The sequence below is a fragment of the Falco naumanni genome, chromosome 9, assembly GCF_017639655.2.
Source record: "Falco naumanni isolate bFalNau1 chromosome 9, bFalNau1.pat, whole genome shotgun sequence".
Taxonomy (NCBI): Eukaryota; Metazoa; Chordata; class Aves; order Falconiformes; family Falconidae; genus Falco; species Falco naumanni.
The window spans coordinates 15,704,404-15,728,324 of NC_054062.1; the positions used below are offsets into that span (position 1 = coordinate 15,704,404).

The 23,921-nt window shown below is 44.8% G+C and overlaps 1 protein-coding gene across 4 annotated transcripts in view; it reads right to left on the reverse strand.

Moving 5' to 3' along the window:
- Positions 1-23,921, reverse strand: part of GRK5 (G protein-coupled receptor kinase 5) — a 169,555-nt gene that overhangs the window by 97,320 nt on the left and 48,314 nt on the right. For all 4 annotated transcript variants that reach the window (XM_040607368.1, XM_040607366.1, XM_040607369.1 and 1 more), the window contains one exon: positions 533-628. In XM_040607368.1, the coding sequence (XP_040463302.1) occupies positions 533-628 (96 nt within the window). The remainder of the gene's footprint in view (positions 1-532; positions 629-23,921) is intronic.

Here is a 23,921-nt window from a genome sequence, read left to right on the forward strand (position 1 = left end):
GGGCAGTGGCTATGGCTTCAAACATCGTAGCCAGTCTACAATGACTATTAACCTTTAACTACATCACCAATCTCTCTGCTTTCATTTCTTCCCCGATAAAAAGCTACTTATTACAAGGGAATGCAGGATACAATGAGGGGATACATTTCTAAATGTCCTTTTAGAGCCAGGGTGGTCCTGGTAGGCACTGAGTCAAAGCACCCGACTCATATGCCAGGTACCATCCAAGCGAAAAGTCCCTTTGGCTCCTAGAGCCTGCGCATGCAACGCCAAGCCCCCGGCCGCTGCCAGCCCAAGCCCTGCCTTGCAAGCCCTGCGCCTGATGCATACGCGTTATCTCCTCCTGAGCCATGGTGCCCTCTAAGGAACCAGAAAATGCTGAGTTTGCACGGCAGCATCACAGGAGCTATATGCATTGTCTGCCCTTCTCTAAGCTGCTTCCATTAATAAGTACCTTTAACACTGTCCTGCTGAACCAGTCTCAACACATGTTTTATTTATGCAATACTTCCAAAGAAGAAAAAACTCTTACCTATTGTTCTTCGAAGATCTTCACACTGGCTAATGTGAGGGAATTTCAAGATTTCCTTCCACTTTTTGCTTTTGCCTTTGCGTTTCCCTCCACCCCCTGCAGAGAAAGAAACAGCAGGATTAGATGGCTTTCAGGGCATAGCCCCGTCACAGCTCTTATGGATATCGTTAATAATTAAAGCCGAAACATTGTGGATAGATGTACAGATCAAGCCTGAGCTTGTCTGTGCTGAAACAGACCGAAGTGGCAGCATCTAGCACATCAGCTTGCTAAACGTTGGGAGCACAGGCTTGCAGCCCACCAGGACCAGTTCAGGTGGCATCACCTCTGTGTCAACTAACAGCCACTTCACATGAGTCAACCTTGTAAAATTACCGCTCACATCTTTTCAACCTGGATCTTCCCCTTCTTCTTTTGGGATGAGCCCTGATGCCATCCCAAAATAAGGGCTGGAAACTGAAGATCAAAATTTAACTCTCATCATCCTCACCCTGCATTACATATACTGCCAACCTGGCTTTACCGCTGATGTTACAGACTGGTCACTGCTGCTTCCACAGGAGAACAGTGGGGGAAAATCAATATAATATCCTTATAAGGAAAAAAATATCTTTCTGGTTCCTTTTTCCCCTTTTCACTTTCCCCTGAGACTTCTTGAAATGGTCTGTCCTCAAGGTGAGTGACCTAACTTTCTTCTCCAGCTCTGGCTGGATGAAGTCCAAGACCCTCAGCCTTCTCATGCTGATGAATATCCCTCATCAATGTCCCTTCACAAATACCTTGCTGCAGGCATCACTGGCATCTCCAGGTGCCACACCTGAGCTTGCCAGGGGAATGCCTTCTGCACTGGGCTCTGCCAGTAAAGATAGTGTTTCCAGCATACCTCACCTTGCTGGGATCACTAGACAACACTGCACCAGCAAGGTCAGGCTTCCTCAGCCCAAGCAAGCCTAATGCAGGCTGACATGTGTCACAGCGCTCTCAAAACTAGCCAGCTGCAACCAGGTCTTTTTCCACCAAATTAACTTCACTAAGTAGTTGGCATGCTTTGCCCCGGCACAGCCACCAATCCCCCACAAGGCCTCAAAGGTCCCTCTACTGTTCATGCTGTTTCTTCACACTGTTCTGGCCAGTCCCTCTGCTTTTCTTCTCCTTGACCCTCCTCATCCAGGGTGCTCATACTCTCTCTCCTCTCTGCTTCTTCCTCTCTCTCTTCCTCGGCTCTCAACCACTTAACAGAACCAGCCACAGCTGCACTTTATCTACATCAGCCAACCCACCGCCCCTGAAGCCAGCCCACAGCTGTGTATTATCAATGATAATTAACCCAGCTTCATTCCTCTACAATTCCCCCTTTTTTCTTTTCTTTTTTCCTCCTTTTTAACATTTCCTATCTCATGTTTTTACCAATCATCACAAACTTCTCACAAATAAACTTTTCATACAAGCCTCTAATTATTCTACAATTCCTCCCTTTTTTTGTTCTTAACATTTCATACTTTATGTTTTTAATAATCAGCACAACCTTTTTACAAATAAATTTTTCATACAGTCCAGACAACTTGTCCCTGAACTCATACACATATCCCTTCTTCAATTTTATCTTGGGCTTTTCAGCTTCTGGGGGCTGATCACCTTTCTTCTCATCTGCTTTCTTGAAATCTGGGGGTTTGTTTTCTTCAGAGTGGGGTTCTGATGAACTTACAGTACCTCATGCTTTCACCTCTTGGGTCACACCAGACAGTAATCTGAGTGAGCTTTCAACAGCAGCAGATCTAGAATACAGCACTAATACATTACTCTGTGTCCCAACAAGCTTCTCAACATCCTTGTGGTCACTCATTTCTTCTATGACTGGAGACACCTTCACCAAGCACATAAACACCAGCAAGGATACCACCTGGCCGAGCAGCAGCAACAACAGCAGGAGCAGCACCTTGCTGCTCCCGCGCCTTCCCCCAGCACAGCCATCACTGCTGTCTGGCCAGACCCGCTCTGGACCTGCCGCTGCTGCCACATCTGGCCGGGTACCCTGCTGCCATCGCCTGTTACCCTCAGTCTCTTAACTCCACAGCAGGCTTCCTTCTCTTTGATCCCAACAGCTCACCTTTACCGGTGTCCGATCCGGATCCCCAGGCTCCTCCTGCCTATTTCAACATGATCTGGATCACAGGCTATCCCTGCCTGTCTCTGCTACGTTGGGCACCACCATCACTGTTCAAAACTTCAAATGTCTCCCAGCACAGCCATCACCACTGTCGCCGCTCATTACACTCAGTCTCATAAGCTGAAGGGCCTCACACGGGGGCACTGACTGTTGCAGCACAAACAAACTAGTAACGCTGCAACAAGGCTTTACCGTTAGCCAGATTCTACTGTCTGTGCTGTATCTCCCACCTCCAGAGGCCAGATCACACTGCTCCTCTCCCACCATCCTCAGGGCTATTTAACCATTTAGCAGGAACAAGCTACAGCTGCAAATCATCTATGTCCATCAACCCACCTCCGCTGAGGCAAGGCCACAGCTGCACGTTATCAGTGCTGATCAACCCACTGCCTTCACTCCTCTACAGACATGCTGTGTGTGCCCTTCCCCAGTGTACGCTAGATGGGCACGCAGATCTGAACCAGCTCAGCCTAAAAGGCCATTTTTAGATTTTTCTTGTCTCTATTTTTATTTTTTTTACTGTCATCAGGCAATTTTTTACTCCAGCCCTCACCTGGGTTTCTCTTTTATGCCCCCACCCCATCTTATGCTGCCACATCAGTACTGCTGCAGGGGGCAGGAGGCGTAGTGTGATGCTAGGGGTTCCATTCCCAGCTTGTTCGTGTGCCTGTCCTGCTCAGAGAGATTGTGCAGCCGACAGAGAAAGAGTATCCCTCTGGACATGAAAGCCCAGATGCAGACTGAGACTCTCTGAGTTGCTGTATTTACTGCAATTCAGTCCCTGCACACAAAATCTGATTCACTTGAGTCTGTTTTACATGCGCTGGCACGTCGAATGACTAATTCAGACCTGAGTTAATTCTGTAGAGGGCCTGGTAGAGTCACAGTTGCAGATTGAGGGTGTGTTGGGTACTACATGATATTGCAGGCTAAATTAGGAGAGTGTTGACTCAAAAGGTAGCAGACCATTGCAGAGAAAACATGAGCCTTGGGAAAAAACCCGAAATAGTGCTCTCTGTGGGACATTTCTGATCACACATACAACCTTTGGTGCAGGAGTGCTCCTTCCGCGTCTCACCTTTTATTCCTTTGCTTTTGGTGACCAATGGTTTTGTCATTGCAAAGCTATGAATTATTTTAAACTCCTTATTGACAGGAACTTACTGTATGTCTACATGACGCAATGTAAAGCAGACAGATCTCTCCCAGCCATAAAGGAACTAGCTTTTTCAGACTGTCAGGAGCGCAGCTATACTACCCTTCCCAGGAATTAGTCTCCAGTAAAGCACAGGGAGCTGTGACTGCCTTCATGCTAGGCAGTATTAGGCAACACAGATGTACCCTTTGGGTCTATAATGAATTCTGCTCCAACCTCCCCTCTTCAGTGCATCCCAAACACCGATGCTAAAGTAATTTCCTCTCCCATCCCTCTAGTCACAGAGTACCAAAGAGGCTGCCTTGCTCCCTTGCAGCATATGATGCTTGCCCTTGCCTGCTGAACATCTTAGGTATGCTACAAGGTGCTGAGAAGCATTTTTGTGGGCTGGGCTGGGGTGAGCACTGCAATCACCTTTTCACCAACTCCTGGAGTGCATGGCTCTGCTCTGGTTGCCAGTGACCGCAGGGGGTTGGATTCAGCAACCTGAAGGGTCCTCACTGGCTTTCGTCTCCCTGAAAACCCACCCCTGCAATCCCGCAGGGCTGCTCCTGCCTGCCAGGATGCCGCCTCCATCTCTCGCCCCTCTTCTCCTCTTCCAGGGGCACCTTCCTTTGTGCTCCTGCCCTTAATCCTCATCACACTGTACTTAAACTTCTTTGCACCCTCACTTCACACACTCCTATGGGAAATGCTGCTTTCTCCTGGAATTCATGCTTCCTTCTCTTCACCAGTCATCCTCTTTGGCTGCATTTTCTTCCCTGAACTATTGCTTCATGTTTTTCCTCACACTCATTTGTCTTGTAAACTTTGAGATCTATGCCTTGATGTCAAACCTCCATGGGAATTAAGTGAATTAAGTATACATCTGTCAGTGCTAGGGAAAGGATTAGAAGGGGAAGGCAAGGAGGGAGGGAAACTGTTGGGCTGGTGTCGGAGCAGAATGATCCCCAGGGTTTGAATCTGGGATTCTGGATCCCTTTGTCAGGCTGTCAGCTCCCAGAGCAGCTCAAGCCACCTCCACGCTCAGGCATGTGCTTTTCACTTCTGCCTGCTGCCTCTGCCACCGCAGGGACCCACCGCTCTGATCAAGGACTAGACAGAGCGGGGTGCTGCAAGAGGACAGGCAGGAGTTCTTTGCTTAATGTATGAACAGGCACTGGAAGCAGCACGAGAGGTATGCAGCTGCTTGGGCAGCAGTGCCTGCTAGGAGAGAATTTCCAGTAATTTCTGGACACCGGAGGCAGTGGGAGTAAGCCAGATGAAAGCACCCTTTAGGGTGCATCTGCTCAACACTGGTACATCTTCACTCACTGAAGATCTACCCTCTAGGCCAAAGCACTGGAGATTTCAGAGCGCACCTTTACAGAAGTCCTCACAAAATGGTCGCATCTTTAGCAGCATCAAGCTGTGCAGAGCATTGCAAAATGCTGCCCTTTGCTCCAAACGACAGCTTTGCGATTTGTGCAGAGGTGAAATGATTCTGCTAAGCTGGGCCAGAATGTTTTAAAAATCCATTTGCTGTAAAACATATATTGATATATTTACATTGGATGATGTATTTCCGACATTAAATTTCCATCAGAACAGGAGAAGGACTCTGTGGTTCCCTGTTACAACTGTGATCGATACAGCCAGTGTGTTCTCTTCTCTTTTGTGGCCATCCTCCAAAAATAAGCAGCCTTGCCTGATGAATCATTTGCTCTTAGCTGAGCATGAAGTAGCGTTACTGTTTTGCCTGTGACGTCTTTATGTTAAAGATTCTGATCAAGTGCTTTAATCGACCTGACCTTTCCGCTCTCAGCTTTTCTTGTGGAGCCAGCAAACACTGCTGGCTCCAAATGTTAATTCTAGGGGGTTTGATGGATATAATGCAGTGAGACAGCTGAGACAGGATAAATTGTCTAGCAGAGCTAAAAGCTAAAAGGGGAGGTTTCTCTGAATAGGTCAGTAATTGTGCAGGTTGCAAAGGGAAGCTTTTCACACACTGCCTTGATTGCTGCCTTTGCACTGTCTGCTCTGGCCAGAAGAGTTTGCAGTCTTCAAGGCAGCTTCTCAGGGCAGGACTTGACAGACACGCCATGCTGTGGATGTGAGTTCCATCATGTGGTGATGGAGGGTCTGACGGCTTTAAAATCTTGGTATGCTGATGATGACAAAAGGTGAGCTCCCAGCAACAGCATGAAATCTCAGCTCCACTCCCTTGCATGCACTTCACAACTCAGCATTCACAAACGGAGGATTGAAGCTAATTCTCTAACATGTCAACCAGTCCTACAGGAAACAAAAGTATTTGCTCTACATCCTACCTACTGAAAAATACATGGCGTTTTTCATATCATCTTGTGATGCTGAATGGCAAATCTAGCTCTGATCTCTGCCTGCAAGGAGGGAGACATAACCAGAGGCATACAAGTACAACACTTGTGAGCAGCAGCTACCCTTAGCCTAAGGTGCCTATTTTATTTGCCACCATTATTCAGAATACACTTATTGGCCTAACATGGAGAGGAAGTAGGAAAGTACCTGCACATTACTAAGCCAGTGAGATGTTAAGTGCTTTGTCCAAAATGACATGAGAAATCAGAGACAGAGCAAGGAGCTGAAGCCAAGGTCTTGAGCCTGTTAATCCTGCTGATGAGGATCAAGCCATGCTCCTGCTCAGCTGCTTAAAGGTATTTCGTAACAGAGTTAAACATAGTGATGGGTGAATTCATTGCAGCATCATGCCTGTAGCATATTCCAGTCCTGCCGCGTGCCACCATGCAAGGGGGCTTTTAAGCATGGCTAAGCTGGCTTCATACTTTTGCTCTGTTCTTGCCCAAGTTGATAAGACTGCCATCACACCCCATGCTGCCTGGCCTGGCCAAGCGAAGACGGCCAAACATTTCGTTGCCTTCAACTGTATTATCTGCAATCTAGTTAGTCCACACTTTAAATAAACTATCTGCAGATCGCTGAAGGACGACTACAGTTCGTGCCTTCCATTTCGCAACAGTAGCTAGGCTCTCATCCAAGGCCTTCCCAACAAGAGCACAGAGCTCTGCACGCTCTGATTGCAAGGTCTTGATTACACAGCACGTGAAAGCAGTGGAACACCCCCACCCCCCAACATTAAAATCCAAGAATCATGGCTAGTGTCCTAGTTTCACTCAAAAGAAGTTTACATTTCTTCTTCTCTTCCTCTTGCCAGCCTTCCTTTACTCACTCTCTCCCATCAAAGTCTGCAGCTATACGTTAGATATGAAACTGCCCTATCGGATTAAATGGATGGTCTGTCTAGGGCAGGATGGGCTGTGGGCAGCTTCACAGGAAGATCTTAGAAAGCTGTTTCTAAAGTATTTGGAAAGCAGAAACTTTCTTCCACACCCTATTAATTAGATATGACTAACAAAACATGAAGGCATATTGCTTCCAAAAATTACTTTTTTTTTTTTTTTTTAATTTATGCCACTTAAATTCAGGCTGTTCTTATGCCCTGAACTGTTGAATGGCCTTTTGCTTCATGCGGGTGTGAGTCCCACAGATTAACCATGTATTTGTGAAGGAAGAGAATACCAATTTTAAACTGCTTATTTTCCTGGAGTGTCTCTTGGTAATGAGACAGCACAAATAAAATCTATCAGCCCACCATTTTCCCCTAAGAATTTTTCATATCTAACTCATCTAGCCTCTAAGGCAAACAGTTCCACCCTTCTTAGACCTGCTTCATGTGGAAGTTCACCCAGGTTCACCATTCTTCTTTTATATTGGTCCCACCTATGGTTAGCTGTACTAGCTAATAAAAAGTTTGTTTTCCAAAAAGAAAAGCCACTGCTTGCTCTCCGCCCTTCATCCTGCCCTTCTCATCTGGGAACGCACTAAAAAAAACAGGATACAAGATCTTACGTGACACTCCTGACTAACCTGTGCTTAAAACAAGCACTTACAAGACCATGAGGAACCTCTTCATGAATCCCCTTCTACGTCACCCCAAGGATAAGAGTATGAGGGATGGATTTTCAAAAGCAGGTAAGTGGCCACCATCCACTGGGACCCAATGCCTCTGCAAACCAGCCTTTGGAGGCTCTCAATTATGAGATACAACAAAAAGTCCACAACGCCCTCAGAAGAGAATCACATTACATAGCTCTTCTTACCGATGCTAATCTGTCTTTATCTCTTGCAGCCTTTTTTGATAAACAAGACTCTCTGAACAGTCACAGACCGTGATAACTGTTTTGTGCCCATCTTCCCTGCTGTCACGGCATGTTTGCACATAAATCATCTGCATGTTGCTACAAATACATAAGCCTGACAGCCGCTGTGTAAAACATCCCATTGCTTTTTGGAAATGAACAGCAGGTGTATTTAATATTTAAGCCTTCAGAACCACAGAGACCGGAATTTCATTAAGCAAAATCCAAGCTTCTCCCCAGCAGAGTCAGGCTGGCTCTGCAGTCTGGTTGCCAGAGGACCAGAGGCAAAATATTTTGTATACAACTGACATCTAAAGTCCTATTAACATTGGCTTACAGAAATCACTGTTCATAAACAAATATTTACTGCAGGAATACCTACCTATTATTTAAATAAAAGGTCAAGTAGTACTGTAAATACTGGTGAGTGGCTGAAACATGACTTTACTAACACATTTTATATGTTAATAATCATGTGTATGTTAATAATATGCTTTAATAGCATCCACTGCCCTGAAGGGACAGAAGCAGCTAAGGGATTAGTCTTTGAAGACTGATCCTGGGGGCTTCGACTACCATATGTCAAGGCCATTTTGGTACTGCTCAAGGAATATGAAAAGGTCTTCACATAAGCTACCTTTATGTCTAGTTGGAGCACATTGAAAGGATTTTAACTAAACTAAAAAAACCCACGTCTTTAATTTTTTCTGTTGGTCTCCAGTGAGCATGCCAAATTGTGGCACTCTCCACAGGAGTCTGCCTACATCCTCCATTGGGTATTTTTAATGCACATTTGAGATTATTTCAACACATTCTCTTTGGGCTTTGTGGGCCAGTTCACATAAGCTGAGTGTATGTTTCACTGCTATGCATATTAACAGGGAGTTGTTTGGTGATGTGATTTCCCAGGATGTAGTTTAATTTTCCCTTGTCTAAGCACCTTTAGTTTGTCTTTTATGGCGTCTCTCTCTTTTATGCCTTGTATTTTAGCTCTATTATGTTTATCTGCACCTGATGAATGAGCAAGCAGAAAGATCACTGACTTTTATGCCACAAACAATAATAATTCAGAAGATACAAAATATACTGAAGCTTTACAGTCTATTAAAAAACCAAACAAACAGTAAAACTTACAAAAATAAAACCAGCTATCATCTAAAATAGTAAAATTAAGCGCAGCCCAAAATTTTAACTTCTTATTCTTGACCTCAAAGTAAACTAAGCTACTGGCACAAATCCAGGCAGCTTAGTTGTGTTTGAATGCATTACCATGTCTTGGGTCGTTCAGCAGGCTGATGGCTTCAAATTGAAAGGTGACTGGATAGTATTTGGCATTGTAGTTGGCAACAAGAGCAGAAGAGACAATGCAGTGAATCTGGAGCCACTGTGCTCCTTTGGGAGCTGCTTCTGGACCTGTAAGGTCTCTCGGAGGAACATGCAAAGGCTACAATGTCTGAACTTGGGGAGTATTAAGAGATTTTGTCCATCTGTGGTGTAGGTAACAGAAAATATTTGTCCATAACACTTCAGTATTGATGATTAATATGGGAGACCAAATTTTTGCACAGAGCTGTTGTGATTCAAGGTTATCACCCTGCTACAAATGGTAAATATGTCAGAGGAGTTTTCCCCCAAACTGGAGCTGAGAGTCAGTATTTCAAAGTTCTAGAAAATTCTGGTTAAAAGACATTAATCCATTTCATTTTGATAATATTTGAGTCATTTCAGTTCTCTAATGTCAAAACATTATCATAGAACATATCAAATAGAGTATTAAGATGTATTATATCATCAGAACAAAATGGGTATGGTGAATTAACAGTCTTTACTTTTTAGAATGATGTTTCTATATTGTCAAAAAGAAGCTAGAAAAAGCACATCCTTTTCTTTTTTAAGTAGACACTTTCCTGCAAACCCTTTCATTTTTGACAAAACTTCATTCTCAGAAAGAAAGATTCTTTTGTCAGAAATGTTCTCAACCATCACGTGTTTTGAAGCACACAAGAATTAAACAAGGAACGTGGCCTCCCCATATCTGAATATTCCAGTGAATCTAAATTCCCACATTTCTTACCGGTTCCCTTAAGTTAACTTGCACAGCTGTGATTTACATTGACTAGGAGACCTGCTTCTCATTCTTCCAAAGAAAGAACGTAAATACCTGCTCCAGAAATCCTGCTTGAATAGGGCTTCATAAAATCTTTCCAGGAAGGAACTCCTCTTTAACCAATGGTTTTTTTAAACTTATGACCTGTTCTTTATATTTATTACCCTGTTTTAGTAACACATATGCAAGTCGCTGACCAACACCTCCAAACCCAAACCTGCAAATGCAGCTCATCACCCGCACAGAGTCCATGCCCATTGCCCATGCAGACTGCCCAGGAGCTGGTGTGGTGCTCCTGGATTCAGTGGCATTCCTCAAGCAACCCAAAAGTTCTTAGGGATGACCCCTAAATCCAAAATACCTTGAAGAAACCTGTGAGTCATAGTTAGACACTGACAGAAATGAGTAGAAGTCCAAGAAGGCTCTACCAATTTGCTGCTCCAACGTTGTGCAATTCTGATGTTTAGCAGCACAACAGGCAGCACAAAGCAGGCAGAAGGAAGACACAAGGACACTGGCCCTGGTACAGGCAAAACCATGGGGCTCAGCTCTTCTGAAAGCTCTGGTGCCACTTCTAGAAGGAGAACATGCAAAATCCCAGCCCTGAGCAGGGAACGATGTGGGTTCTGTCTGTCCCTGTCAAAGAGCTGTGTGGGCTTCTTCTCCTGCAAATAGTTCTGCAGTCTCTAAAAAAAGAACTTAGCCTCTGTGTTCCTGACATTTGAGTTTTATAAGTATTTCTGAACTGTGGGGAGGAGATCCAGCTGGATGGGAGGTGAGAATTCAAGTGTGTTCCTATCAACAGTCTGTAGCCAAGCTCTGAGAATTATCTTCTTTGCTGTTTTTTTGCCCTTACCTAAATAAATTTACCAATAGGGCTAAAGAAAAGAATTTTAGTGAAGATCATAAAAAAATTAATTATTTGAGACAGGCTGTTTTATTAGGCCTGATGGATTTATTAGTTCCACCTAATTGGCAGAATTGGTAAAGCTTTGAGATACTCTGATAAGAACCCAGAAATCCAGAAGTGTTTTGCTTTCCATACATAAATGACAGTTTAGATGGTTTATGTCTGAGCCAGGAAAACAGCCATTCAGGAAAGCAAGAAAGAAACTGTGTAGGGTCTCCGTGAAGGAGGCAGAAGAGCAAGTCACCCAAGGGAGTGAGGGCTACTCACATCCAGGCACCTAGGGAGCCTACCTGAGTACTCAGCCCTGCCCTCTGGCAGGAAGACTGGCAGACCCCAAAGGTTTGGAGATGCAACTCGTGTTTAATCAGCCGCACATGGCCTGATGCAAAGTGACTCTGCAGCCCCTTCGTGCTGCCTGTGCACGCACATATGCTACCGAACCACTGTGTTACCACAGCCTCTCCTCCTGCGTGTAATCCCACCAGAGACACTGGCCCCGCAAAGGTGCTGATGGGGAGACTTGAGTAGCAGGGCACGGAGGAATTGTTATCAGGTGCCCAGTATACTTTTTATTTTGTGGTGTTTCTGTATTTTTGCAGCGGTCTAGAGGACCATTAAATCAGCCTCATGGTGCAGGGAGATAGTCCAAGAGCCATAAGAAGTGTCCTTCAATGATGCTTGGCTGGATTCACCCTTCTCTCTCAACACTTTCCAGACAGTTGACGTAAACAAGCTAAAAATTGTGAAAATTAGGCTGGGAACCTCCAGAGAACATGTGTATGGGCTAAATGCCAGCATTGTTATAAGGGAACATCTCTCCTGTGACACTTCAGCCCTTTTGCTTTCAGAGTCAGCCAGGAAGAAAAGTGCAGCATCGTAATGTGTCTGAGATAGAGTCACTTTGTGTTCGAGATCACCATCAGCCACGTTTCTTTACCACAAAGCAGAATGACGACCCTGTCCATCTCCCCGGCCCTCCTCAGTCAAACAACACGTCAGATTCTCAGCTCCAGATGTATGCATAAAGCATACATTAAACCCCAGATACATGACAAGCCTTCAGACACTCTGCAGAGGAAGTGTGGGGAGGGGGATGAAGCCTCCCTGAAACGGCTGGTCACAGTCACCGTTTCCAGTGGCACTGACTGGCTGGCAGAGGGGGAAACGTGCTGGCACACGCTCTGGCTTTGGAGGAAAGAGGTACTATGTGGATGGCAGGGCAAGGGTGCAAAGGGGTGCACAGGGCTGACGCAAAAGGACATGGTCAGCTTTGGGGGAAACTTCCCCCTTAACTACAAAGCCTGGGTTTGGCCCCATCATCTTGTCCAGCAACAAGGTACCAACAGCTCCTTTCTGTGCATCTTGCTGTCACCCCCTACTAAATCACCCCTGAAATCATACAAAACATTGTCCTCAAAAATCATTGACAGCCCAAGACATGATGGTAACACAATTGTATGCGTCAGCATTTAGGATCATGATTGTAAAAGGTTACAGGAGGGATTGAGGTTAATGGAGGTAATCTGTGATTATCTGATGTAACAGATTGCTCTGCCAGTGACTCATTCCTTCTGCCACAATAGATTGTGCGTTGCAGCTGCAAATAGCGAGCAGCATGGAGCCGGCTTACAAGCTGAGACTGTCCCTGTTGTTTGGAGAACCCTATGAGAGGGTGCCGAGCCACTGCAGGTGTGTGAAAGCCCGGCAGAGCTTTGCTGAGGGGAGCGGGTCCTAGCGGTGTGCTACAGTCACTCATCCACGGGTGTGTTACTATAGCTACCAGTTGAAGGACTCAACAAGAAAAGCAGAAATAAAAAGAGAAAACGAGGAGGTAGAAGACAAAAAAGAGGAAACTTGTCGTAAAGCAAAGGCAGAGGGTTCCTCTGATTAGCTAGTGAAGTGCTTCAAAAGTAGCGACTGAAAAATAAGGCTTGAAGGTTGCACGGCATAACCGTCAGATGATGCAAGCAGCTGGCACGCTCTTGTCTCGCCTTTCCCACCCACCCACCCCTCGAGCTGGCCATGGTGAGCACCGTCATATTAAACACAAAACAGCAGCTTTGTGCCAGGGATGGATTAACTATTTCCTCATTGCTCACAAAGTCCTGCACTTACACTTGCTCTCCCTGCAGCCCTGGGGCCAGAATTAAAATAAGGTATTGATTCGGGCCAACCACCCCGCAAGGAGCAGCGTTGAAACCGGCCACGATCAACAAGGATTCTACCACCAGGGACTCCAGGAGAGAGCAAAACCTAGGTACTGTCACAGCCTGGAAGATGACCACGGGGCGATCCTACTCCACCCACACCTCCCAGTGTGAAGACCCTGAATCTGGTTCAGAGCAGTCCCAGATGCTCAAGGCTAGCCCAACACACCGAAAGCAGCTGCAGCCAGGGACAGTCACTTCTAATACATACATAAATCTAAATAAACGTATAATTCCCAATCACATGCTTTCCTGACAGCCAGCTGTTCCCTTTGCCTGCTGTTATCCTCACTTGGAGATTAATGTCACTGTCTGGGACAGCTTATTAGCAATTTTTATTATGAAGCATATACATTTAGCTGGTGGTGGGCAAAAGCTAAGCCCTTGAGTAAATAAAATACCAGGGCAGCTCACAGGGAATGACAGAGAACAGATATCTGTGGGGTCTTTACCCTGGCTCTGAAGGCCAATAATGGCAGGAGGTCAGAGATCACCAGCTTAATCGTCCGAGGAATTAATGGTGACGAACGTCTGTTTCCCCTCTTGTTAAAACTGACACCAGATATTTCAGAGAAAGCAGAAGGGCACTTGGCCACAAAGGAATGTTTTGATGGCTGAAGCTGAGATTGTTGCCAGCCCAAGCCCGTCAGAGCAGCACGGGTCAAACAAAGTCATTGTCGGAAACTGCTGCTGACTCCAGCACAAAACAGAACATTCTGGGCCCAGTTGAGCAGCCACGGATTATCCTGCTCCCTTTGGAAAGAAAGACTGTTTGCTTATATTTTAAAAAAAGTATCAGATCCAGATCTTTGAATATAACCAGTATTAAAAAAAAATTAAATTGGGGGAGTTGCACCATATAAATCAGTCTGAGCTTTTTTCTTCCTGTTTTGAAGAAAACTTGAGAGCAACAGAAAAAAAACCCAAACCCAAACTGTATTATAAAAAGCAAAATTTTTCTTTACATTGTGCCTCTCTGGAAAATGTTCTTTCATTGTCCTGTATAACCCTGGTTCAGACATGCATCTTTGAGTGGAAAGCATCATCATGGGAGGGGTAACGAAACCAGGAAATATTAGGGGACTGTTTTTATCCAGTTAGTGACATTTTGTGAAGCTGGCTAACATTTTTTCTATTGAAGCAACTTCTTCTGCAGTTAAGAATGAGATCTACTTACTTATTTTCTTCTTGCTCAATCTCGTTTTGACTCAGATTTTCATGTGGAGTTGTGTGGACATGGATGAAAGCTTCCCTTTGTTTCATGGTGGTTATGTTAGTTTTGAGCTGTTGTGAAACACACTGAAGGGCAGATCTTTCCTGTTCATCTGAATACACGTGAACCCCTCTGGTGTTTAATTTAAGCTACATAAACAAGGAACGAGCACTTTCTGACTTTTAAAAAGTATAGTAACAACCTACCAGTCAGTTTCTGAGCTCCATAAAGTGAGTTCTTACGTCATAAGTCACTCCCCTCATTATGGTACACGCTGATACCTTTAATTAATGGCAGTAATATGTAGCACTGTCAACAAGGCTCTCTAACATCGAGTTAGGTGACTAAAGTCTACATATTCTTTCAGCAGTGATTTCCACAGAGGTCACATCAACGAGGGAACAGACACACTGGTTTTCAAGTAAATGTATGTGCTCAGTCTCTGACTGAGCTAATTATAATGGTGCCTTTAGCACTGCTGTCTTTAAGTGTCTGCCAGCATGTCCCTAACGAACCACCAGGTTTGTGTTTCTCTAGCCCAGATGGAAAAGTCTGATTACCAGGTCAGAGTCAATTCTAGCTCCGAGGCCGGTATACTTACATCCCACATGAATCTGGCTTGCTGAGCTTCAATTAACAACAGAGAAGTTAGTGACAAGCCATTGTTGAACTGTCTATTTGCTTGCTTCTTGCTTCTGCCACTCATCAGTACCAAAGAGAGGAAGGCTGCTGGGTCTACAGGGCTGAACAGTCCCCCTGAAGACTTAATGTGGTCCCAAAGGGCCAAGGGAGGCTCTGACTCAGCAGTTCCAGTGTGCCTGACACACTGTGGAGCAAATCCTGGTGTGAGTGGTCTGACCTGCACATGTGCCCACCTGGCCTCCGCCGGACAGGGGCCGTCCCCGCAGGACCCGGGGCCCATGTCACAGAACCACAGAATCACTGAACCGTTTGGGTTGGAAGGGACCTTAAAGACCATCCCACTCCACCCCCCACCACAGGCAGGGACACCTGCCACCGGACCAGTTGCCCCCTGCCCCATCTAGCCCGGCCTTGAGCACCCCCAGGGATGGGGCATGTACCACCTCTCTGGGCAGCCTGTGCCAGCGTCCCACCACCCTCAGGGGGAAGAATTTCCTCCTAATATCTACTCTAAACCTGCCCTCTCTCAGTTTAAAGCCATTCCCCCTTGCCCTATCACTACATGCCCTTGTACAAAGTCTGTCCTACTACCCAAGCAAAATGAATGGAGGGGCTTTTGCAGCAAGAGCCTGTAAGCTGCTGCTTCAGAACGGGCAGCGGTCAGGGTGCAGCCCACGCCACCTGTGACAGCGCTGGCAGCAGACAGCAGTGCACCACTGCAATGCTAGGGGCACAGCCAGGTGTAAAGTCAGTCGCACAGAGCGTGGTGCTGACAAATGAGGTATATATACACTGTTTGTGCGGCACCGAGAGTCACTCTGGAGCTGAAAAAACCCACAGGGAAGACACAATCTCTGCTGCAGGAAACAGGTGCTTTTTAAAATCCATATTTTTGTTGTTATTATCATTCCTTTCAGGGTGTCACAGCAGGAAAAAAAGAAATTCAGCTACTGCTTTAGATGGTGTTCTGATTTTTAAACTCATGAGAGCAAAACCCCAAGCAATTCAACAGAAAATCCAAGCCTCCTTATCTCATCCAACTCCCCCAGTGACGCAGCATGCTCTGCACTGTGCAAAGCAACACAACAGCAAACACTGATCTTTGTGTCTAAGCATCTAAGCCCAAGTGGCACATGTGCTATTTCAGTACCTCTCGGGACCGCTCTGGGAGATAATGTAATTAATATTATCTTGGTGACGGCTATTTACCACATCCCACTGGGAAATGGCAATCTGTGCTTATGGAACTTGAACCCAATTAATACTCGCTTCCTACCAGTTTCAGGTGTCTCCTAATTTAAAGCTAAGTTTACAGACAAAACAGGTCAGTAACGCTTCCCAGTGAGCCGAACAGTATCTTGATCACTTGTGTTTAATAGGAAACAAATGACTGAGCACTGATAAAGTTCACCATTATGCTTTTGAGGAAAAGAAAAGCAACTACAGAACAATCTGATAACGAGAGAATTTGCTTCCTGTGAAACTTGATATTTATAAACGTTCTCAGTAAGGGGGCAAAAAGGAAATAATTTGAGCTGGCTGAAACTAACATTCTAAATCACATTTAACATTCTAAATCACATTTTAAAACGACAACAAAGCGGGACCCCAGCTGCAAACAGTGCTTATGGGGAAAAAATGCACAGGAACAGCACGAGGCAAGTGTTGGGGCTGCCCTGTGCCTCCAGGTCAGGCTGCCCCTCGCTCCTGCAGCTTGGGCTCTCCTGCCACTGCCGACATGCACTGCACCTTGCATGGCACGGACCCACGCACAGCCTCTCCCACAGCAAAGGGGACACGGAGTGTCAGGGGTAGAAGGTGGAAGCAGAACTGTCCTGGTTGCATTTTCCGCCTTCAGTGGAACAACTGGGTTTAATAGCCTCCCTGCATCTCCAGTAAACATACAAGATGCTCACAGGCATGAGGACACGGCTAAGGGCTAGACTTTCAGCCTTACCATACTTGGAATTCCAGTTATTTTCCATGGTTTTTTATATTTAATCCCCTTGAATGCAGGCAACGATTGCCCTACGGCCTGGCCAGCGTCTCATGAGCAGAACTCGTTCTCAGCCATAATAGCCCCAAGTCCAGCTATGTCAAGAGCCTACAGCCCCAGCTGATTTCATCGGGAGCCACGCATGCCAGCAAGCCCTTAAACAAGCCCCTTGAGAGAGGGAAAGATAAAGATCCTAACTGAGAAGTCCCTTCTGCACAAAATTCTAAGTGCAGATTGTTTCTGGAGTAAGTGCTGGTTTCTAAGGCTCCCTGGTATGGAAGTTTTTCATGGGAGAATAACGTGGGAGACGTGGAAGAGTGCTTACAGTGATAGTAAAAATAAACATAAATTATTTGTATTTTATGCCTAAAAAGGCAGTGTTCTCCATTATTAAAAAACCCAAATTTTTATCTTCCAAAAGTAGAGAGGAAAAGACAGGGGGGGGAAAGTAGAGGGTGCATCTACTTTGTTTCGCATTTTCCACATTAAAAAATGACAAAGCGGTTTGCATTTTGTTGCCTTGGCTTCAGGTATCAAGTGAAATATTTCTGAGTTGCTTTTAAGGTATATTAACAAAAATAATAAAACCAACATATCCCCTGGCTTTTCAAACGTGCCCTCTACTTAAGGACCCGAAGCATTTTGCAAACAAAAATAGCAAAAGCTTTTCCAGCTTACAGATGAATTTTGCCCTCATAAATTAGCATGACTTTTACAGTCCTGTTGAGAGGCTCCACATGTACAACTGGGAAAAGAAATTATCACAGACAGTTTAAATGCATAGCTTTAATTGAAAAAAAAAATACAAAATAAAACTAGACCCATTCTTCTTAAAAAGTTTTCCAGTGGATATTGCCAAAAGACCTGAGATAACTAGGATTGCTAGATGCTAAAGGGAAAATCACTCTTTATCTTCTGTTTACTCTGTTTTTAAAAGCCCAGCTTTGTAGAGGGAAAGCACAGGATGCTGCTGGATGTGCCACACATGTAGGTGCAGTGTGGGTCCTCTCCACCAACTCCAAACTGCTGGCCACTGTCAAGGAGGTTGCACAGCACCTTCCTACTGCCAAGAGGAGAACAAGCAGCTGGAGAGAGCAAAAAGACCTGCTGAGAAAAAAAGGCTGACACTCACCCTTCCCAGGCACCAGAGAATCCAATGGCACCGATGTCTCATTACTTCCACTGCTCACAGGACAACTTGTTTAACATTTGCTTTTCTGCAATGCCTGGGGGCCAACAAATTCAGGACTCCTTTGTACAAGGCAATGCACAAACACAGATCCCATCCCCAAAGAGTTTCCAGTTCACAGTACAGCAGCCAAAAACACTCCTCGTGACATTCTGAACGTGTTGCTGTCACTGGGGATGCTGATGCTGCCTTTGCTTTCAGCAAGGACTAGGATTTCATCCCCAGTGGCTCCAGAGGGTCACAGTTTTCCCACTCATCAACACAACTGCTTTCTGAGAAAGAGCCATTTTTCAAAATGGGGTGGTATTACTGAAAAAACATAAAAATTTGCCAGGAAAAATCAAGGACTGTAAATGCACTGTTGTCCAGAGCTGACTAAATTGCAAATAGATTTAATAGAAACATGAAGATGGAAAGAAGATTGAAGAGTAAGGGCAAGTCAGACCAGTTGTTTTCCTTCCCTTTCACCCTGCCATCTCTTGTCTTTGTCTTCCCCAGTTCTGTCCATCTCTATCATATCAAGCATTAACTAGTTACTGCTATTTTCCAGGTTTGTCCTTTTTTCACCTCAAAACTCTTGCTGACTATCAGGTTCCACCAGCCTTTGATGCCACCTTCTGTCTCCGACGTGTTGCAAGCTAAACTGCTATCCCTCCACATCCTTCCGACTCTTAAAAGTAACTGTAGGAATAAGGGCCTGGAACCTGTTGCTCTTCCCCCATTTCAGGGAAATGCCTCTAGGAGTGGACTGTCCTGGGTTAATGGTTGGACTTGATGATCTTAAAGGTCTTTTCTGACCTAAACAATTCTATGACTGCAAAGTCCTTCTCCCTCTCACTTGTTTTCTCTCTCTCTCTGGTCCATGAACCCTAAATTGCCTTCTGCACACTTTACACCTTCAGCAAGCAGGAAACTCACTTAACCAGCCATCAGGTGTCTAGGACATGGCCAGGGACTTGCCTCATGGCCATGTCTAGGTCTCCCATCAGGACAAGGTGATGTCTCAAGTTTCCTGCATGCAAGGTCCAACAACTAGGATACATATGTATGGGGGTTTTGGAAAGGTTCCTGGACTGTATCGAACAGTCCCTGCACCAAGTTGTACCTAAGCCCTACATGGACCTGGTGTAGGCCAAAACTGTGTCCAAAAATGTGCAATGGACAGCTGTGCACCAGTGCTCAACCCTTCTGCCACAACTATCCTTTGTTCACTAGGATAACATCCTCTGTGATATTCAGAAGAAATCCTTTGCTGGTTGACTTGATCTGGCCAAAGTTTCACCAAAAGCCACCGCTAGGACTTGGCTTTGGCCAGAATCTCACTCCAACAAACCCAGTCAGGGAGGTGTTGGAATCACCGTCTCTGGAGGTATTTACAAAACGTGCAGATGTGGTGCTTAGCATCATGGTTTAGTGGTGGACTTGGCAGTTCTGGGTTAATGGTTGGACTTGAGGATCTCAAAGGTCTTTTCCGGCCTGAACGATTCTATGACATTTGGATGTCTTTCACCCAATGCTGACACAGGCATCCATCCATCCCTAAAGAATAAAATCTAAGGGATGCAGCCTGGCATTTGGAACCACTGGCCACAGGCCTGCTCATCCTCTTCGAGAGCTGACACATTAAGTCAACGGAATAGAAGGAATTCATGGCAATTTGCTCACACAAAAAAAGCCTGGAATAGGACTTTAGTCTTGTCCCAAAATCCAAGAGAGATACAACAGCAGATGTCTTTCATCTATATGACCTTTTCTACTGAGACAAAAGGGAGACAGGATATTAAACCACAGTTTAAGATTTTTATGGCTCTTGGCAAGCATTTATTTATTGTGGGTTTGTTTTGGTACTTCATTTTTGGGCAAGAGAGTGTTATTTTTTGCACTTTTCACAGAACCAGCTGAAATACCATAAAAATGTCTGAGACAAATTTTTTTGGGGTGATTTGCACATTTTCAAAGTCACAAGTTGACTTCCCTTCCAACTCACATTGCTCAAACCAGCATGTTTAAACCAGGACAACCATGTGACACGAAGACAGTGATTCATTTTTCACACCGTCATGGAAAACCTTGATGGCACGTGTTGTTATGTTACAGGGACAGCAGATCCTTTAACTGGCAGCTCTAGATCAGCAAACATGCTTAAAGGCTGCAGCATGTCCAGTGCAAACCTCTCATTGACTGCAGGGGAGAACAGTTACAGCAGGACACAGCACAAGGAACGTGGGAGAAAGCTATTAACTACATTTGTCTCCTTAATGTGCTTATAACCTTCGCTAGAGAAAAGCTCTTCCTAGCATGCTCAGACTGCCTTACAGATGACTAAGCAGATGGGAGGATAGGGATGCTCCTAGGAAAGATAATCTAGACGAGAGGACATTAACCTCAGTCCCAGGGAGGATTAGTTTTAAGTCTTCTCCTAGCACAGATTTCTCCCGTGATTTTAGGCAAATAGTCAAGCTATGCAAATACCTTGCTAAGGGCTCCAGCTCAGGATCATGGACGGACCCAGGTGAGATGGCTGAAGCAGATACAGGTTTCTTCACCCAGCCCCTCTGCCAGGGGCTATTACCCTTGGAGAACACAAGATTCAATGAGCTGTGCTCCTAATTCACAGCTGCCGAAAGCCACATCATCATGCCAGGCTACAAACCGTGACTGCAGGAGCACATCCTAGATACAGCCGCCTACGATCTCAAATCTTGCCCTCAGTCAGTTCCTAGCACGTAACATGAACTGAGAGTATTTCCTAAGCCTGCCTTTGACACTGATGGGTGTAAATACATTAAAGACTGAAAAACTCTGAAGCCAGATGGAAATTTTCAGTGGAATATTTTTTCCCTCAGAAAATACCAATCAGCCATAAGTAAACGTTTCACAGATGTGTCAATTCTGATAACATTTTATTTTTAAAAGAAGAAAATTGAAAAGGTTTTCAATAAGGTTAAAATAGAGTGGTTTAACTTTTGATTCTGAACCATTTTTATCCCTTTTTACATACCGCATTATATCGTACTGAATAAAATAAAATTTCTGTTGTCATTTATTACCAAACGAAACATATAGGCTGAGTTCAAATATTCTTTTTCTCAGATTTATTTTTCACAGCAAATTAGAAATGCTTGCATTCCCTTTTGTCTTAAAATAGAAATATGTCATCTTGAAATTTGAGAAGAAAAACAAACAAACAAGCAAACCCCCAAAAGAGGAAGGACAACAGCCAAAGTTTTGGCCCTCCAACCCTCCCCAAGGGCCTCAGCTCCTGCAGTCGTGAGGGCAGGTGAGGACAGGCTGGAACTCCGCGTGTTCTTTCTGAGTGACTAAAGCATGACATGGGCCAAACGCAACCACATGATACTTCTAAAATGAGAACACATATGGCTGAGCATTTCTGAAAAGTCAAAATCTGCTCGTGCTGAAATCAATGGGCGTTTTACTCTTGACTTCTGTGGAAGCAGGGTTAAGTCAGCACTGGGTAAGATGGGAAAATCCCAACCAGAGATCAAGCACAGCATTCCCCCTAAAGATTATTCATAGCATGTGTAGACGTCACAAGAAAACAGAAGGTGCTACAGAGCTGTTATTTTTAAGCTGAGGGTGAGAAAATCGGCAGTGAAGTGTAGAGCATAACTTCTTACTTTGCTTTGTCACCATTCTTGTTAATGAGCATAGGGAAATTATTTTAAACAGAATAAATTATATGTTTCTTCAGCTCAAAATAGACTGATTTTTTTAATTTTATGTGAATTTTTACAGGTTTTTTTAATACTTCTGAATTTTCTGAAACTATTTCTTTCTGAATACTGTTCTCCTCAGACCCACTCAATTTTCAGAACCACCAAACCCACCCAAGAATACTTCTTTAAACTACCTAGGAGACATCAGAAGATATATTCTCCAGTCACCATCTTGTGCAGCATTTCAGTCAGGTCCCAGCTGCCTGCAGCGCTTTTGCAGAACTGGATACTGCCTCTACCTTCTTTTGCAAAGAGCAATCAATTCAGAAAAGCCAACGCAGATGCTGAAGTGGATCACAGGGAGCATCTGTGCACAAAGATGGAGACCAGTTCTAATCATCGGCATTGCAGGACTGTAATCCTCAAATCCAGGCACGAGCAATTATCAGTATAAGGGCATAATTTCTTCCTTGTAGTCAGACACAAGATGGATATCCCATTGGGCACCAGTTAGATTGTTATACTCATTTTAGAAGGCTTAGCAAGACCACTTATCATGTATGAAACAGTACTAATAGCAGGCAGCCTGAGCCATCAGATGAGTTTAATAAAGGACTTCACTAAAGTTAGCGATGTGCTCTCATTATGCATAGGGTCAAAAATGCTGGCATGTAAGTGGAAGTATAGTGGCTTCTCAGACTTTAGATACTAAAACCTTCATATGCTTCAAATCTCTCACCCAACATATATATATACCCTCATGCATGTAAACTTTCAGATTATGTCACTTAAACCACGGAAAAGAAAACACAAACAATAAAAATGTAGGATTTCAACACAAGGACCTCAGATTAATATTTAATCTAACTGATGGCACTCAGGAGTAGTCCCGTCTCAATGATTTTTAACAACTCCCATGACTCACCTGTCTGACAATTAACAAGGAAAAACCCCAGAAACATCTGTCTGTATCTCAGACTCAGAATTACAGCCACCACTTCAATAAAGGCACGAGCAGTTCACAGTTTTTAAGCAGCAGAGCCTGATCCAGCAGCCGGGACCGTCACTTGCTATCTGCTCGGGATGACGTTCTCCAGGCACCATCCCTTCCTTCCCTGTTCCTGCTTTTCCCATCCCCGTGCTGACTAGCCTCAGCTGTCTGGTTTGTGAAGCTGGACAAAAGCAGCCACTCAGTGTGGCTTGGCTGAGGTGTAAAATATATCAGAAAGGAATCTGGGTTTGCTTAGCCCAGCAATCCCAAGCACAGCTGCGACACCCGTGATTAGGGTTTGCGGAGAACACACATCGTTACAGCTTCACCCTTGGGCATTGACCAAAAGAGAGGTTTGCTTTTCTAATTGGCTCAATATTTTGAGAAGGTAAATGGTGAATAACAGCCTCGGCAGCAACACGAGACAGGATGAAAGCAACATGGACGGCCCGTTTGCGCCCTAGGCTGCATGGCGTGAGCCACACGCCGATGGACTTCCAGCCTCGGGAGGAAAGCATCCTGCAGGAGACGTCCTCCCCTGCAGCACCGCAGGGAGCACCCAGGGACACCTTTTCTGGCTTCAGTCACCTCATTTGGCTTTTGGCCTCAGCAAACTAGGCTATACTTCTGGACAACTACAAATCTCATTTGCAGAGCGATAAGTTTCCCGCAGTGTTAGGAACTCACTTCCTTTATTGAGAAGAAGAAATAAACAGTTCTTTGAGGGAAATGGCAGCATTTCATTTGCATGAGCTGGATGCTGTTCTAAAGTTTATGCTAGGTAAAATGTTAATTTCTGCAAAGCACTTCCTCAACAAAAGCAGCTTTATAAATGCAATTTGCTAATAACAACAAATCTAATATTTTCTTCAGAGATTCTTAAACCTATATACTTGGTCCTCTCAAATACAAGGGGCGGGGGGGGGGGGGGAATAACAAAATAGCAACATCCATCA